The 16,200-nt window shown below is 43.0% G+C and overlaps 1 protein-coding gene across 2 annotated transcripts in view; it reads left to right on the top strand.

Annotated features, from left to right (window-relative positions):
- Window positions 1-12,837, top strand: part of RAB15 (RAB15, member RAS oncogene family) — a 327,048-nt gene extending 314,211 nt beyond the window's left edge. For both annotated transcript variants that reach the window (XM_078659518.1, XM_078659517.1), the window contains exons 5-7: window positions 27-116; window positions 5,384-5,449; window positions 11,766-12,837. In XM_078659518.1, coding sequence (XP_078515644.1) covers window positions 27-116; window positions 5,384-5,449; window positions 11,766-11,924 — 315 coding nt within the window. In that variant the 3' untranslated portion in view covers window positions 11,925-12,837. The remainder of the gene's footprint in view (window positions 1-26; window positions 117-5,383; window positions 5,450-11,765) is intronic.
- Window positions 12,838-16,200: the final 3,363 nt, after the last annotated feature.

Genomic DNA, 16,200 nt, shown 5'->3' with positions numbered 1-16,200 from the left:
TTTTAACGTCTTGTCCTCCCTCACAGTACGCACCGGATGGCGTTCAGAAGATTTTAATTGGTAATAAAGCTGATGAAAGTCAAAAAAGACAAGTTGGAGCAGATCAAGGGCTCAAGGTAGGTTTCTGTGCAGGCAAACTCTGATAAATTATGAAGATGGAGAAATAATGGTAATAGCTGCATGAGCACTGGGGAAGTAGCCTGGCTAGACATTGCCGCGCCAGCCACAATTCACATGTATTCTTGTGGTAATGTAATTTCCGCCCCTCCTTCTATTCTGTTGCCAGTATAGTTGAGTCGCAATCATGGATGAATGTTTCACAGTTTCTTCTTTATTATTATCAAGAGTAATACAGCATGGAAAATTTCCAACGCGTTTCGGCCCCACTGGGATCTTGATCATGGGATTCAAAATATGTTGTCCTTTCATTATGTTTAAATATTTTTGGTTACTTCTGTCTGACCCTACATAGCGGTCCTGGGAAGTGTAGTTTTCAATTTCATTAGTGTCAAAGTGTAAAATCAAGCGTGATAAAACTGTGAAAAATATTATTTAGAATTAAAAGGTGGTAATACTTCCAGTTCACAGAGTTTTACTAGTCCTGTTAATGCTTTTTCAGTCAATTGTCATTCCTTATTCCAACTCTTTCTGAGTGAGTCCATTTATCTCTATTCTACTATGTTTTATATTTTATGCATTTCACAGTCCTTTATTTGTCAGTTCTTTTAATTTCCTTAGAACATTCTATCTAATGAGCTTACCACAGCTATTAATACATTTTCACATTGGAGGTTATCACCATTTATACTTTTGGTTTTACTCCGCATTTACACCCTCCAGCGGGCTAGTAGCTGTTATACTTGTATTCTGTTAATTTTACTTTGTATCCGATTTCAAATAGCAACCTCCCTTAATTTGATAACATTGCAAAATCATTTTACTTAATAGATTTTAGATATCCGCTACCTTCCTTTCTTTTTCTTAATTTCATTAGTCTGCCAAACTATATGTACAAAGTGAAGTGCTCAGTGATTGTGCAAGATTTGTGCTAATAACAACATTAAAACCTTAATCAATCAGGGGTTTATAAAGAGCGCTATTCACTCGTGAGGATCTCAAGGTGCTGGGGAGGGGGTGCTCCAGATCAGTCGAAGAGCCAGGTCTTGAGGCTTTTCCTGAACGGTAAGGTAAGGGGGTGGCCCCTCTTCTCTGGGTAGATTCTGGCACTGGAGACCAATCCCTCTAGGCCAATTATTCATTTTTTTTTTTTTTTTTTAAATAAAACCTAGGAGGTGGCTGCGCGCCCGGCCAACTTTAGTGCTAATTCGTTGGAGCAAATATTTTAAACTCTCAGTCTATATATACCAGATCTTATTTCTCATAGGTACGTGTACATTTCTTCGTCCTGATTGAATCCATACGGGATTAATATTCTTAGATTCAAAATGTGGCAAGATTCTTAATGACGTAGTTTTCATTCCCGATCTCCTCCTCTTTCATTTTTCTCAATCTTCTCAATTGCATACAATTTTAGTTGTTTCCAGTCACTTTGGTGATTTCTTGTTTCTCCACTGCAATTCAGCACACTTTGCATTTTTTTACATCTTGAAAACCAGAACACATTACATTATAAACCTTCGTGATTCAAGTTGACCATCCTGTTTTCTTCAGCTTCGGACCCTACAAAGATGTATTTTCCACTGAGCCTTTATATCTCTATGATGAATGTTTCAATGTAGGCTGGATTACACCAGTGTGACTGTCATTTCTTCCAAAGAGAAGTTTCTCCATTGCCATAAACTTGTTCAGAATTCTTCAGCTTTCCTGTTGGCTAGTACACGTAGATACACCTGGAGTTTAGATCACTGCATTAACTGCCTTTTAAACTACACCCATTAGTAAATCTATGATGATTGCTCATAAGTCTATTCCAGTACACCACCCATTTTGGCTAAAGAATTCACCTTCCACCACTCTTATCAGAAACTGAGATCTGCCATTGTCTTTCTTGTTGATATGCCCAAAACATGAATGGCTCGCAGCTACGACCCTGCATTTTCAATTGCTGCTGCTAGACAATGGATCAGTCTTTCTATGACTGCGCTCTGACCCAACATGGCTTACTTCAGATGTCTTCTAAAGACTTTGCTTTCTGATCTAAAATTGCTCCAGCTCAGTGATATTGGGCTATGTTTGCCTGGGGCTGAGAACCTTCAGTCTACACTGCACTTTACAAATATTTGCAACTTAATATAACTCTTGTCACACCTCTGAGCCAGAACCCATCTAGACCTTCCGGAAGCTTATATGGTCATACACCATAACTATATGCACAGGGGAATACATCCATACATGCCACTGTATCTATGCATAGAAGAGGTTCCATGTTGTGGGCACGGCCTACTCTCTTCATCCTTAGTTGCTTCTCAATCCAGGCTCTCCCAGATCATCGTGTTAGTCCTACTGGCAATTTGTGGTCTGAGGGTGGATACTGAGGGTAAATAACTAGTTGTCTCTTTTTTTGGGGAAATAACCAAAACCAAACTGCCCTGCGTCCTAAACCAGGGTGTGTGTATGACTAGTCAGCTTACTGTTGCTCCAAGGTCCAGAACCCTCCTAGAATGGCCTCTGCCTGAGGATAATTTCATAATAAGCAACACCTATGTTTACCTTTAGATTGGGCTTATTGTATCAACTTAGTACTGCGCACTCCTGTCAATCACTCGAAACCACTCGCCATCTTTATTTGGCACGGCCTAGGTGTAAGTTCAGGTGTAAGTTCTGTTCTCCGGTAGGGATCTTGCATGTCATAGGCCTTCTTTTTCACTCCTAGTTTGGATTCAGAATAGCGTGCTTCATTTGATGGTAACCTTCACTTCAGAGGTTACTAGGGGTCTCAAAGGCCCACATGCATCAAAGTGGGAGATTGCGATTTCTTATTTGCGATTTTTAAGGAATCGCAAATAAGAAATCGCAAATCGGTATGCATGAAGATTTCTTTTTTTTTTTTGCGTGTCGGAATCAATCGCAATTTAAAGCGAATCGCGCTCTTTAAGGAATCGCATAACGGGAAATTGCATTTTGCACTTTCGCTTAATGCGAAAACAGCACATTTGATGAATCGATGCAATAGAGAGTTACAGAGCATGGCAGCTACAAAAGAGAGTGCTCCTTACTAGACCGCCCACTTTTAGTTATTCTGCTACAGCTCGGCTATTAACAGACCACACCTGGGCGGTGTCCATTGACAACTCAGCCGTCTACACACAGCACGTGACGTCTGTGCTTGAGACAGCTCTTCCGAACAGTCCCCTTGTGACAGCTTAGATGCCTGTACCCCCTCAAGTGATGGCACAGCTCTACGGAGCGCTCAGGCAGTCACCATCTGTGACAGCCCACCAGTCTATAGAGAACACTGAGAGAGACATTCCGTGTCTCCCTGTCCAGAGAACGCCCCCTGCAGTCTCCTCCAGGAGCAGGGATGATGTCTGCATACAGCATCCCTGCAGTCTAGCCCCGACAGCCCAGATGTCTTAAGGCAGCCTCTCTGCGTTGTTTCCAGTGACAGCTCAGCTGTCTACAGATGTCACCTCTGCAGTCTCCCCGTGACAGCTCTGCTGGCTACAGAGAGTAACAATGCACAGCTCTGTAAAGGCCCAGCTGTCTCGTGGCTCCTCCAGGCACCAGTTGTCTCTGGAGTAGATGGCGGCACCTCGGCCCCCCAGTAAGGCTGGCAGCCTCTCTGCCACATCTGGGACAGTTGGCGGCAATCCTCTGGGGTCCGCTCTCCCCTCTCCATCACCCCCAGCAGAGGTCGGTCGCGCGGCGCTGCCTTGCAGCTTGGCCCTAATGTGGAACCAGCAGGCTGACTCTACTCTACTCCTCACGTTAACCCCTCCCTGGCTGCAGAGCCCAGTCCCGCTCTGACGGGGTAAACACGTGGCCCGAGGGTGCCGTTGGGGCATCGCTTTTGAGTCCTTGCATTGCTATGTACTGTAAATATTATACAGCGCATAACCCCAAGGAGGCTGCGAAGCGCTCCATGGCAGTGCCATTAGACGCATTCACATTTAAGGACTGCCCACCCACCAAAAGGCCATCTCGCAGGATAACTGCGGGCGGGAGACGCTTGAAACCCCTTACCCAGAAATATGAATGGGCACGCCAGGAGGGCACTGGCAGCAGCTTTGAACCAGGACTAAGTATCGCTACGTCACTGCACGTCGTGTAGACATACACGCGCGATTTCCCGAGGAAGACGTTTACTTCTGTGTGGTTTCTCAGTGTACCAATGGCACGCGCTGTGGAAAAGGATTTCCTATGGCAGCAAAAAAATAACACCATCTCTGACTTGTTCTTATTTTTAGAAATGCAAACTGCGATTTCCACAGCTTTTGCATCTTCCAAACAATGATGCATGGGAACATTTCCTTCTAAAATACGAATCGCACCCATTGCGACTCATTTTAGAACTCGCATAATCATTTACGAATTCTAAAATACCGAAAATGCAAAAAATGAATGATGCATCTCACACTGGTAGATTGCATTCGCAAACGTCCGTTTTCTTAGAAAAATGACGATTGCGAATGCAATCGACTTTGATGCATGTGGGCCTTCGTATCTTCTAATTCTCTCTTTGGATTCTATGTGTTTCAGTGGCATTGTTTACCTATCAGCACCCTGATGTCTGCTCCATTCGAGGTTGCCGATCCCCATACTCACTTCCGGGCTTGGTCTGATGGCTCAGTGGACTAATGCTTGCACTGCTGGTATATGTGTTTGACCATTGGTCATAGGTTGGAACCCTGGTGGATCCACTGGGGTAGATAGAATGAGGATCATAGGGTTGGGTGACGATAAACATATGATATTGTGCACCCCCTTCGCTGGCAGACTTCAGAAAGAGACTCAAAACCTGGCTCTTTGACAGAGACACAGTGCCCAGATACCCCTAGGGGTGAGAGAGTTGTGCTTTACAAATGCTGTTGATTGATTGATTCCGAGCCAAGATAACCAGATGCACTCTTTACAAATACACAATATCATATGTTATGTCTGTGCTCTGTGGATTGTGTTTCGGTATTGATTTGCTGACAGTGTTATCATGTTTGTAATGGGTCCATGATATTCTATTCTATTCCATGCCCAATTGTCACCATTCGTATCTATAGTATGTAAATAGAATCCTGCAGAGAGCGCTCAGTTACAAGATGGCCGCTCCATAATGGACGACAATCCGTCAACAGTGTGGGGGGCACTCAAATCCTGCTTGCTGCTGTTGGGGCACCCATAAAAAATGTATCCTGTTGAAATCTTTCCTCTAATATGCATTTCTCATAAAATATTATGAAATGTAATTTTTAATTGTGTTTTCTTACAGCTTGCTAAAGAATACGGCATGGACTTCTACGAGACAAGTGCCTGCACCAATATCAACATCAAAGAGGTAATGTGGAATTCAAGGACATATTGCCATGTTAAAAAGAATACAAATAGTTGATTTTGTATTAAATAAACTTGTAGCAATTATTCAGCTACTTATCTTTCTACCTAGATTTATATGCCATTGATTTAGTGCATAACACCGTTTGACACCGTTCGACACAACCTATTACTAGGAACCCTTGCAGCAAAAGGAATTCGGGCAAAAGCTTTAGGTTGGCTGAAATCCTTTTTGTCAGACAGAACTCAATCTGTGCGCTTGGGCAACTTTTCGTCTCCCCTTTGGAACATCAAATATGGGGTCCCGCAGGGGGCCTCACTGAGCCCAACATTATTTAATGTATTTGTATCTTCCCTGGTAGAGATAGGAAGAAAGTGGGGTATCGATATCTGTTCATATGCAGATGATAGAACCCTAGATGGGGAAGAGGACCCGAAGGATAGACTGCTAAACTGCCTCACCGAATTATCTGGCTGGATGTACAGCCATTGTCTAAAACTCAATGACGATAAATCGGAAATACTGCTGTTCGGTGGATCACAACAGCTATGGGATAACAGCTGGTGGTCCGTTAGCTTGGGCACCCCTCCCAATCCAACACCGACAGCAAGGAATTTAGGAGTTATCATTGATAACACCCTGTCCATGAAAAAGCACGTGTCAACAATCTGCGGCAAAGGTTTCGCATTATTAAAAATGCTCAGAAGAGTCTTTCCATGGATCCCCACTGAGTGCAGAAAGACTCTGGTCCAGTCACTGTTGATGAGCAGGCTGGACTACGGAAACTCCTTGTTTGTGGGCATGGCAGACTACCTCTTCACAAAATTACAATTAGTGCAGAATGCGGCAGCAAAGGCAATCTGCAACAGGAAAAAATATGGCCCAGCCAAGAGTTGCCTAAAAGAGCTCCATTGGCTTCCAATGAGACAAAGAGCCACGTTCAAAATGCTGTGTATAACACACAGAGCATTGTATAACACTGGCCCCTACATCCTAAAAAATAGGATCAAGTTTTATACTCACACTAGGAATCTCCGCTCTCAATCAACAGCGAGAGCAACAGCCACCCGAGTGAAAAGAGCCAGGATGGGAGGACGGGCCTTCTCCCACCTAGCTGCAATCAGATGGAATGATCTGCCCAAGGATCTTAGACTCACGGACTGTCACCTGACTTTCAGGAAAAAATTAAAAACCACTCTATTCCCTAAACCTGACTAACTCCTTCGGACTCAAGTATTAGCCCACTGCTTATCACAGAACTCATAGCGCCGTGATATCCTATCCAGGATGAATGATTGCGCTTTAGAAGTAATAAAAACATAAACATAATCGGGGTTGGGACAAGGTCCTTGTGGGATTTACGTTGGATGCAGATGGAGACGTATGAAAACCAATAAAATTGTGGGATATGTGCCCCTCTGTGCCTCATTAGCCAGGCCTCAACTGAAATAATATGTCCAGTCTTGAAATTCACTTTTCCTGAAGTGTGAAAAACGATGGGTTCAAAGATGGGCTGCCAATGTAATTTGATGTAAACCTATAGTTTCCCTCTGCTTGCTCTTTTACCAGCTTAGCTGAGATTTGTAAATCACGGCAGGAAAAAAAAAAGGAAAAGTTCTAAGAAGCATTCCTACAGTGTGCGGTATAGCACTACCCGGGAAGGACAGTCTGTCCAGCGTGCCCTGAGCCAGCATGCACTCCGGGTATTGTATTGTATTGTATTGTAATTGCATTTATATAGCGCTTACTACCCCTGACGAGGCATCAAAGCGCTTTTTCGGCGGGTAGCACGCTACTCCGGGACCCATAGAAAATTAGTGTTGAATTAGTATAGTGAAACATGCAAGTACATTTTAAGTGATGGATAGGTTAGTCAGTTATTTGGATTTGGAATTATAGCAGATGGATAGAGGAGTACAAAGGTTTGTATTTATTTATCGCTTGTTGACGCACGCTATTCAGGAAGCCTATAAAGGATTAGTGGTGAATTAATATGGTGAAATATGAGGTAATTTCAGTGGTGGATATTAGTCTGTTACTTGGAGTGAGAAGGATAGCGGAGGGATAAAAGGGGAGAAAGATTAGCATTCATATAGCACTTGTTACCCCTGATGGGTGTTGAAGCGCTTTTCTGGCGAGTAAAGGATTAGTGTTGAAAATTAGTATAGTATAAAAATGAAGTAATTTGAGTAGTAGATATGTTATTCAGTTATTTGGGCAGTATATTAGTATAGTTGAATATGGAATTTGAGAAGTGAACATGTTAGTCTGTTAATTTTGATTGAAAAGGATAGTGGAGGGATAAAAGAGTAAAGGATTATTATTTTTTTTTTAAAGTCTTAGCAGTAGGAAGAAGCTTTTGGATGAGTAAAAAGCAGATTTCGGCCTGCTAATCAATACGAGAGCCACTGCAATTGTGATTATAAGCTTACGCATAAAAGTCCTCCGTAGTAGAGGCAAACATAACGTTGCACAGCCGGCGTATATTCAAAGACGTACTTCTCATTGATCTATATGGACCAGCTTCAGAACAAGGGGCTGCAAGCAATTGACTAGTATTTCCTCTGATGGCATGTTTGGGAATGTTAAGATGAAGGCATCCTGAACTCGTAGTGTACTCTACTTGATTAGTCTGCTGAAAGCCTGTAAGACCCTCTTCTCAGATGTGTGTACAGCTTGAAGGTCCCAGGTTCCAAGCTAGGCTGGAGGCTGACTTGGACTTTCTGGTTCCTAATGACCACAAAATGACTTCCATTGAGTTTGTTAATTGTTCATCTTGTTCATCTATTATTTAAAATGCTATAGAATTGCAAGTCCGGTTGAAAGAAGATGCTATATAAAAAAACAAGTTCCATTTCTAGCTACTGTACTCGATGGTGTTGAACTCCTCTTTACGCATACAAATGTAACTAATAACTTATTTGTATATAGTACTTCACACTGCATTTCTAAGTCTTGTACATAAAAGGTTTTGTTATAACCCAAAGTATGGCGGGCGTGGCCACGAAAGATGGCCAGTTAGGTCTGTTTCTGACAGCATAAATACCCTTATTTGTCCTGGGGTCTAAACTACTTCTATATCCCCTTTCCCCCCATTCTGGAGACTCATCGTGGCTGCTGGGGAGTCAACGGCGGCAAAGAGAACCCCACCGATGCGACAGGGCAGTCTTTGGCCTTGAGGAGGCATGAGGAACAGAGTGGCGTTGGGAGAAAGGTGGCCCTTATGCGCCTAGAGTGCCGTCGACTTCGGTTGTCAAGCTCTGCTATGGACCAGAGCCCCGGGAGACTTCGTAGACCCAAGGGCAGTACCTGGAGGCCCATTGGGAAAGCGGCATAATGGCGGCAACCTAGTTCAGGCCTTTGGGTGAGACGGAGCACGGCAGCGAGCCCTGCAGGGCTATATGAGACGTGCAGTGGCTGTCTGAGGGAGAGGAGCGCTATCATTTAGGCTCTCTGCGGTTGGAGGCAGGCGCCTGAGGCAACCCAAAGGTTGCAGGGGTGTGCCAGGCAGACTCAAAGCTATTTCTGAGGGCTCCTGAGCCTTGGTGAGGAACAGCGGGGCCTTGCTGAATGTGCAGAACTAATTGGTGAGGTGAGTACTTGCTTCTGAGGGGAGTGGAATCCAGCTCCCACTCTTTGTAAGGAAACAGTCGACATGACAGGTAGCCCCAAGGACCTTTTTAGCGCGAACCCCTGGAATGTGGAGACCGTGAGCCTCGACCCGCCTTTCCAAAGTGGAGGTCCTTGGTGGAGATGGTGAGAGGAGCAGGGGCGCGAGCTGGTGATGGTGTAGACTGTGACGTGGGAGGAGTTGGCCCCACTGGTGGACCCCCTAGCTGGGAGTATGACCTGCTCATGCTGAGTGTTCTAGAATGACCTGTGGTAACAGCTGGTGCACCTACTTTCTGGGCTGCTGGACAGCAGACTCGCCCCTCGATTGGGCCCTCGACCTCAGGGGAGATAGGACCTTGGAGAACTGGCCTCTGTTGTCTGGTCCTTGTGCACAGAGTGCAGTAACTAAAACGCTGCACGCAGTTGAGCCGGAGGGGTTTGCACTGTGGACAGTCCTGGGGCAGAAGGGGGGGCAACCTGAGCCTGGAGATAATGGGTCTTGTGAAGGGCTCCATATGCACTGGATATATATATTTGGACACTGTGCCCGTTCGCGCTCATAGCACGGATGATGTTAGTCGATAGGTGGCGTGCCATGGGACCTATACCCTATTGGTCAGTTTATTACACTAACTGATGCAGTGGAATCGTTCAACTTGGGGACCAGACACTTTTTATAATTTACTTAAATTGTGGCGACGGCCCGCGGGATATGGCCTCCTTCCCTGATGTCCCATTGGACCCAGAGACATTAGGGACACTGCTGAGTATGACTGAGGGTCTGACTGATCTCACCTGTGTACAGAACACTGTGAGAGAAACTACCATTGTGTGTCCTGCTGGTGCAAAGTAGATGGCATGAAATTCTGGGTGCTCCTCTCTCCGATCAAGAATGGGAGGCTGTTCATGAAGGGGTTAAGGGGACCGCCATGAATGCGAGATTCAAACTGCTTTAGTATAATATAGTCCATCAGCTACACCTCACCCCAACCAAGCTGCATGCAATTAACCCGGGCGTTCATTCTCTTGTCCCCACTGTGCCAGGCACGGGGCAAATTTTATAAATATGTTCTGGGGGTGCCCGACCTAGACACATACTAGCAGACACAATTGGAGACCTTGAATGCGGTCATAGGGTGGTCCATATCCTGCCGGGACACTGAGCAGTTCCTGTCGGGGATGATCCCGGATCGAAGACAAAAAAAAAGCTTAGTAGAAAGTTTCTCACTAAGTGGAGGGTTGGCATTAGGGGGTTATCTCTTGTCGCCTGGAGAGTGGCTGAATGGCTGAGAGATATGGATGAATGGGATGTATGGCGTTACAACGCATACTTTTACAACACATACCTTTACAATGCATTTTTTACAACGCAACATCCATTACAACGCATTCCATTACAACGCATGCCATTACAACAAATTTTTATGAACTACCTTTACAACGCATTCCATTACAACGCATACTACCTTTACAACGCATACCATTACAATGCATAACATTACATTGCATGTATGGTAAGTTTTGGATAGTGTAGGGGTAAAAATTACTATTCTAACTCCAGGGGGGTGCAACAGTAGGGTAAGTGTTGGATAGTGCAGGGGTAAAAATTAACTCCAGGGGAGTGCAACAGTAGGGTAAGTGTTGGATAGTGTAGGGGTAAAAATTACTATTCTAACTCCAGGAGGTGCAACAGTAGGGTAAGTATTGGATAGTGTACGGGTACTATGCGTTGTAATGTTATGCGTTGTAATGGTATGCGTTGTAATGACATGCGTTGTAGTGGTATGTGTTGTAGTGTCATGCGTTGTAATGGTTGCGTTGTAATGGCATGCGATGTAATGGATGTTGCGCTCTAAAAGTTTCGTTGTAATGGTAGTGCGTTGTAAAAGTTGCGTTGTAAAGGTTGTTTCCCGGATGAATGGGTAGTGGGTGAGGAGAGCCATATGCCAAAAACGTGAAAATAAGCTTGCAAACGATCTGCAGGCCTGGGTGGCAATGATTGCCGAGGTTTTGGAGCTCCCAGGTGCCCTGCCCCCGTGGGCTGTGGAATGAACGGAATGGTAGGGGTACCGGATGCTGGATTGGGGATCTATGATTGGTAAGTGCTCCTCCTGTGTGTGATTGATAATGTGGGGGCAGTTCTTCAACTGAGCTTTCACATATGGCCATTTCATGTGTTCATCGTGTAGTTCTTCTGTGTGTTATAGTAGAGCATGCTGGGATGGGAAGGAGGGTTTTATTTCATCATAAACAATATATTGCTGTGATAAACTTTTCATATTTAAATGCCAATAAAAATGTATACGAATAAAAAATCCAGAGCATGACACTCAGTTTACAAACCTTAAAATATAAATCCTATTATATCCAATGGGATTTATATTTCGGCAGATGGGATATCTGTCACCGTTGTGATGGAGTAATCTGTCCACTGGGATCTAAATCAAGCCCCAAGTCATCTTGAATGGAGTCATGTTTGTTATTTCTTAAGATCCCCACTTTAGTAAGCAACAAGCATTCAACTCACTGAGCCATCGTAGCAACATTATACACATAAACATACAGGACTAGCTATTTCTGATACAATGCCCAGAAATAACCAGACAATGTATATTCCTAGTAAATTGTATTATCTAATTGCATGCATTTTTTGCTAATTCTTTGACAGTACTCTCCTGAATCGACTTCCATTTTTTTTTCTTTATAGTCATTTACTCGGCTGACAGAACTAGTGCTACAAGCCCACAAGAAGGAGCTAGACGGACTGCGCATGTACACAGCCGATGAACTGAGCATAGCGGAGCTCAACGAGGAGGACGGCAAACCAGATGGTTCCGAGAACTTGACAAAGGCCTGCTGGTGCTGAAGGCCCAAGTGCATCCATTTTGTTTCTGCCACCCCCGGCAGGGCTTGCAGTGATACCTGCCCTTTACACTGCAGCATAAAGTATTCACCTGAATGTCAATTACTTCTCTGCACTACTCATCCTCCTTGGACCCTGAAGTGTCTCTAGGTGGTGTTATGTTGTCCAAAAATGAGATGTACTGGATCTTAGGTGCTCTTAGAAATGCGCTGTGCTGTATGTATATTTAATGTAGCAATTTTTGCAGGCACATTATATGAAGAAACAAAGCATGGAGCTCACGTCGGTCCAAAATACTGTTATTTCAGTATTGGAAGTGGCTTATGAAATGCTGGAATCCTGTACAGTGTTTTGTGTTTTTGTTGTAAAAAAAATGACTTATTTTCCCTCAACTCACTAAAAACGTAGTCCATTGTCAGTAAATTTGTTTGTTTCTTAATTGAAGCTATCTAAGAATTTTTTTTATGCCATAGTGATTATGGATAAATAATTCTTGCCTTTACAGTCGATGAAAGCCTTTGGATTTCCATTCTGTTTGCCTGGTTATTAAGTGATGGTTCATTCTGCCGAAATTAATGTACAAAAGCACAGGTATGGTGTGATGAAAGGGTGCATTTGTGGTAAGATCTCATCCTCAGATCCTGTCTCAAGTTGCCCTTGTCTTGGACCACCGATGTGGAATTAACCCAGCGTTCACGTTGGACTACAGAACCCAATGTGTTATGGAGACTGTTCTAAATGCTTATCCAGTTGGTGAAGTCTCTGAACAGATGTGGATTGGAAGCTGCTCCTGGACTTTTAAGATATTGATGACAGGGTCCCAAGCAGTTTTGCGTTCTGTGGATCATGGGACTTTGAAATCTGTGCAGTGCCACTTGCTGACGCTTGTAAGATTCCATTAAAACAATTGATGAAAGACCAGTTGGCTGTGATACACTTTTGGGGACCTCCGTAGCCCATCTTCTATAGCCTGGTGCATCCTCTTAGAAGATGCCAAATTCTGGAAAGGAACACAGGCTTTGGGAAAATCATGGTTCACATCTTGAAAACAAATGTATATTCTCACAAGACCTGTCAACTAACATCCTTCATTCATAGTGGCTATATAGTGTACAAAGGTAGGCTGCAGGCTTAGTCAATTCCTGAACCGTGAAAATGACTAAATGTGGGAATGTAGTTAGGTCGTACTTATCACAAATAGGCCATCATTCCAGAAAATCCAACCGCTGGGGAAATGAAAAATATCGGTATAGGGTGCTCCAAATCTAAATCGTGTTCACGATTGAAAGTTGACAATCGTTGCACCTAAGAAAACAAAAATCTGATAAATGAATATCCAATTTGTACCTAACAAAACAAAAATCTGATAAATGAATTTCCAATTTGTACCTAATAAAACAAAAATCTGTTAAATCAATCTCCAAGAAAAAATTAATATTCAATTAACTTTAGTAAATGGACGAAAAAAGCCTGGTGGATTTATTGTAATCAAAGTGCTTGATTTCCTTTTGTGAGAATGTTAAAGTTGAAGATCAGTACCTTAGCCCACTGAATTATCCTTTAAATACCATTTAAAACCTGTCCTCAATGCACCCCCCTCATTCTTCCACAGACACCCCTTGTGCCTCCTAATAGTTAACTCTATGATTTAGGTTTTGTTTTACGTTTATCCTTCAATCCAAGGGATGGTTTCAGCTCCTAAGACCTCTGTTTCTACCTCGAACCCCCTTACTGCCTTTTCTTACACACCCTCCTCTGCCCAACCCCCTTTGTGCCTTCTGTAAATGCAAGAGGTTCCACTATTCCCTAGAAATAGAAAAAACACTGCAGCGACCATGTTTAGCATTGGTATCTTACTTAGGAAGCTGTATGATGTTTGTTGATAATTAGAGCGTTTAAATTAATTTAGCATTCTGCTGTATTTTCTAATTAGAAAATTGGTTTAGCACTATTGCATAACCTTGAATTTAACTCTAAACTCTGGGATTCGATAACCCCCCCTTTTTTTAACTAGTATTAATTTAAGATTGCATTATAAATACTTCAAAATTAAAATTACTTAAAGTAAATAAATATGTCAACTGCACACGCCATTAGAATTGGTTCATCAGGGTGACTTTATATAAAATTAACTTCAAATATTGCCTAATACGTATCCATCATTGGCCATTTGTGAGATGTTCACTGTGTAAATGTAATGGTAATATTGCACAACTGAAACATAATCCCAAACGATAATGACCATCAAAACATAGTCATACCATGATGGCGTCATTGTTGTGCCAATGCATTTGTTTTTATACAGTGTTATAACATCGCTATTTTATCAGCTCGTCTGGTTACTAATCCTACTTTACGCAACGGGGTAAAGGGGCCCAGGATTCTATTAGCTCTTTCAGTGTGAAAACTCATGGCTTATCCCTGGTTAACAGGAAGATTTGACTAAACCTCTGTGATAACTACAACTAGGTAAACCAGATACCAACACTGGGGTAGGCCATTCCCTATGTATCTTAAGCATGGTCCTGAAAATAGGCTGTCAATGCCCTGCTGCTAACTTGTGTACTTTAAATAAAAGCTGTGGGTGAAAGTATAGCTGCATTGGCCCTTCCCAAAATCAAATTCGATACAATATTGATAAAGGGAGACCTCTACTTGACACATACCCATTGCAGAAAATATAAGTAATGCAAATACCTTGATGGTATATAGTGCATCATATCAGAGTTAACCTGTTTTTCGGCACTCCCAGTTTTGGTGGATAAGGACATTAAAGCACAAGAAGTCACTTGATTTGCTCAGGATCATGCTTTTTGGTCAAGAGAGAAGCTGGGATTATAAATCGGAGTACCTACTTCTGCGGTGGTCTACTAGTCCAGAAAATCACACAGACCTTCCTTCATCCTTCACTCTTTTTTTTATTCACACTGGCCTGACAGATGTACAGAGAGCTGCCATTTTCCTACCTGTTGCAGACTTACACCTCTACATCCTATATTTGTATAGTCATAAATAACAGAAAAATGATCCAAGTAAGAATGGTATTCATAAGCTTGTTGTTCCAGAAATACCTATGGAAACTTGGACAGAAGCCTAGACAAGGAGGGCTGTAGTACTTCATGCAACAAGTATTCACATTTCCAATTAAATCTTGGAGCTAGCAACGCTCCTCCCAATCAAGCGCATGTGAGAGCCTTTCCGGTCTGCACAAGCAGCCAGTTCATAAATGATTGCAATTTGTTTAGAGGAAAGCATTTATCAGCTGTGGTTCAATAAACTCAGAGAATCTGATTTTCACCCCTCAAGCTTGAGTTGCAGGCGGTAATGGGCATTAACCAACACGGCGGCCATTATTAAGTGGAGTGGAATGGTGAAAGGAGCCACGACCTTGCTCATTAATGCATGGCTCGCTTGCTTCTTGAGAGCACCGAGGTAGAACTCAAGCTAATTGCTGAAGCAAGGCTGCGCTTCATGTCCGAAACCAGACACTTGGTTTCTAATAAGGGACAGGATTAAATTCCCCATTATGTAAATAAGCGTACAGCTCCTGCGCGTGCCGCAGCTAAAGTAATTAGTTCTTTTCAAGAAAACTGTAGCTTCTTGATCCTGAGTTGTGACCTAAACTCTATATTTCATCTTATCGCTGTATGCCCACTGATCGAAGTACCAGTTACCCTGTAACAAATGGTTTGGTTTATCCTTCATTCAGTTGATAGCATATCTGTTTGTGGACATCTACTGAACTTTTACCGAGAAAATTCCAGTTGCATCTTACAACTTATCATTGGTGTCTGTTGGTCCTAAATTACATTCTTAATCAACCTGTTCACTGTTGTCTCACTGTTTTATATGCCTCAATAAAGTGTGCTTTTTTGCCCCAAAAGGAAAAAGAAGTATTAAGCAAATCTTAATTGGTCATAGACATTCTCTCCCGGAAAAATATGGATCTTATGTGTGAAACTAAATTCTCCACCTTCTGCTCTGCTAAATGAGCCTCTATCTCTCCCATTGCTGTCTCTGCTGTTAGTGCTTATTGGTTCTCCATTTGCTTATATTGTATTTCTTTTCTTCAGGTGAAGCGCTCCGTTGCCCACGCGGCTAGGTTCAGGCATTACAAATACATTAGATGTAAATAAATATTGATGTGGAAGCTTCCACCGTCCTGGTTCCTGTACTGACTTCCACTCTGGCAATGTCCTGACTTTAGATGTTGCACTGGGGGTGCATTTGTTCTGCCAGGTGGGGTGGCAGGGTTGTTATATTAGTACAGCTGTTGAAC

This window comes from Lissotriton helveticus, chromosome 9, assembly GCF_964261635.1.
Source record: "Lissotriton helveticus chromosome 9, aLisHel1.1, whole genome shotgun sequence".
NCBI lineage: Eukaryota > Metazoa > Chordata > Amphibia > Caudata > Salamandridae > Lissotriton > Lissotriton helveticus.
Note: the sequence above shows the minus strand (reverse complement) of the source record. Positions and strands in the feature narration are given on the sequence as shown.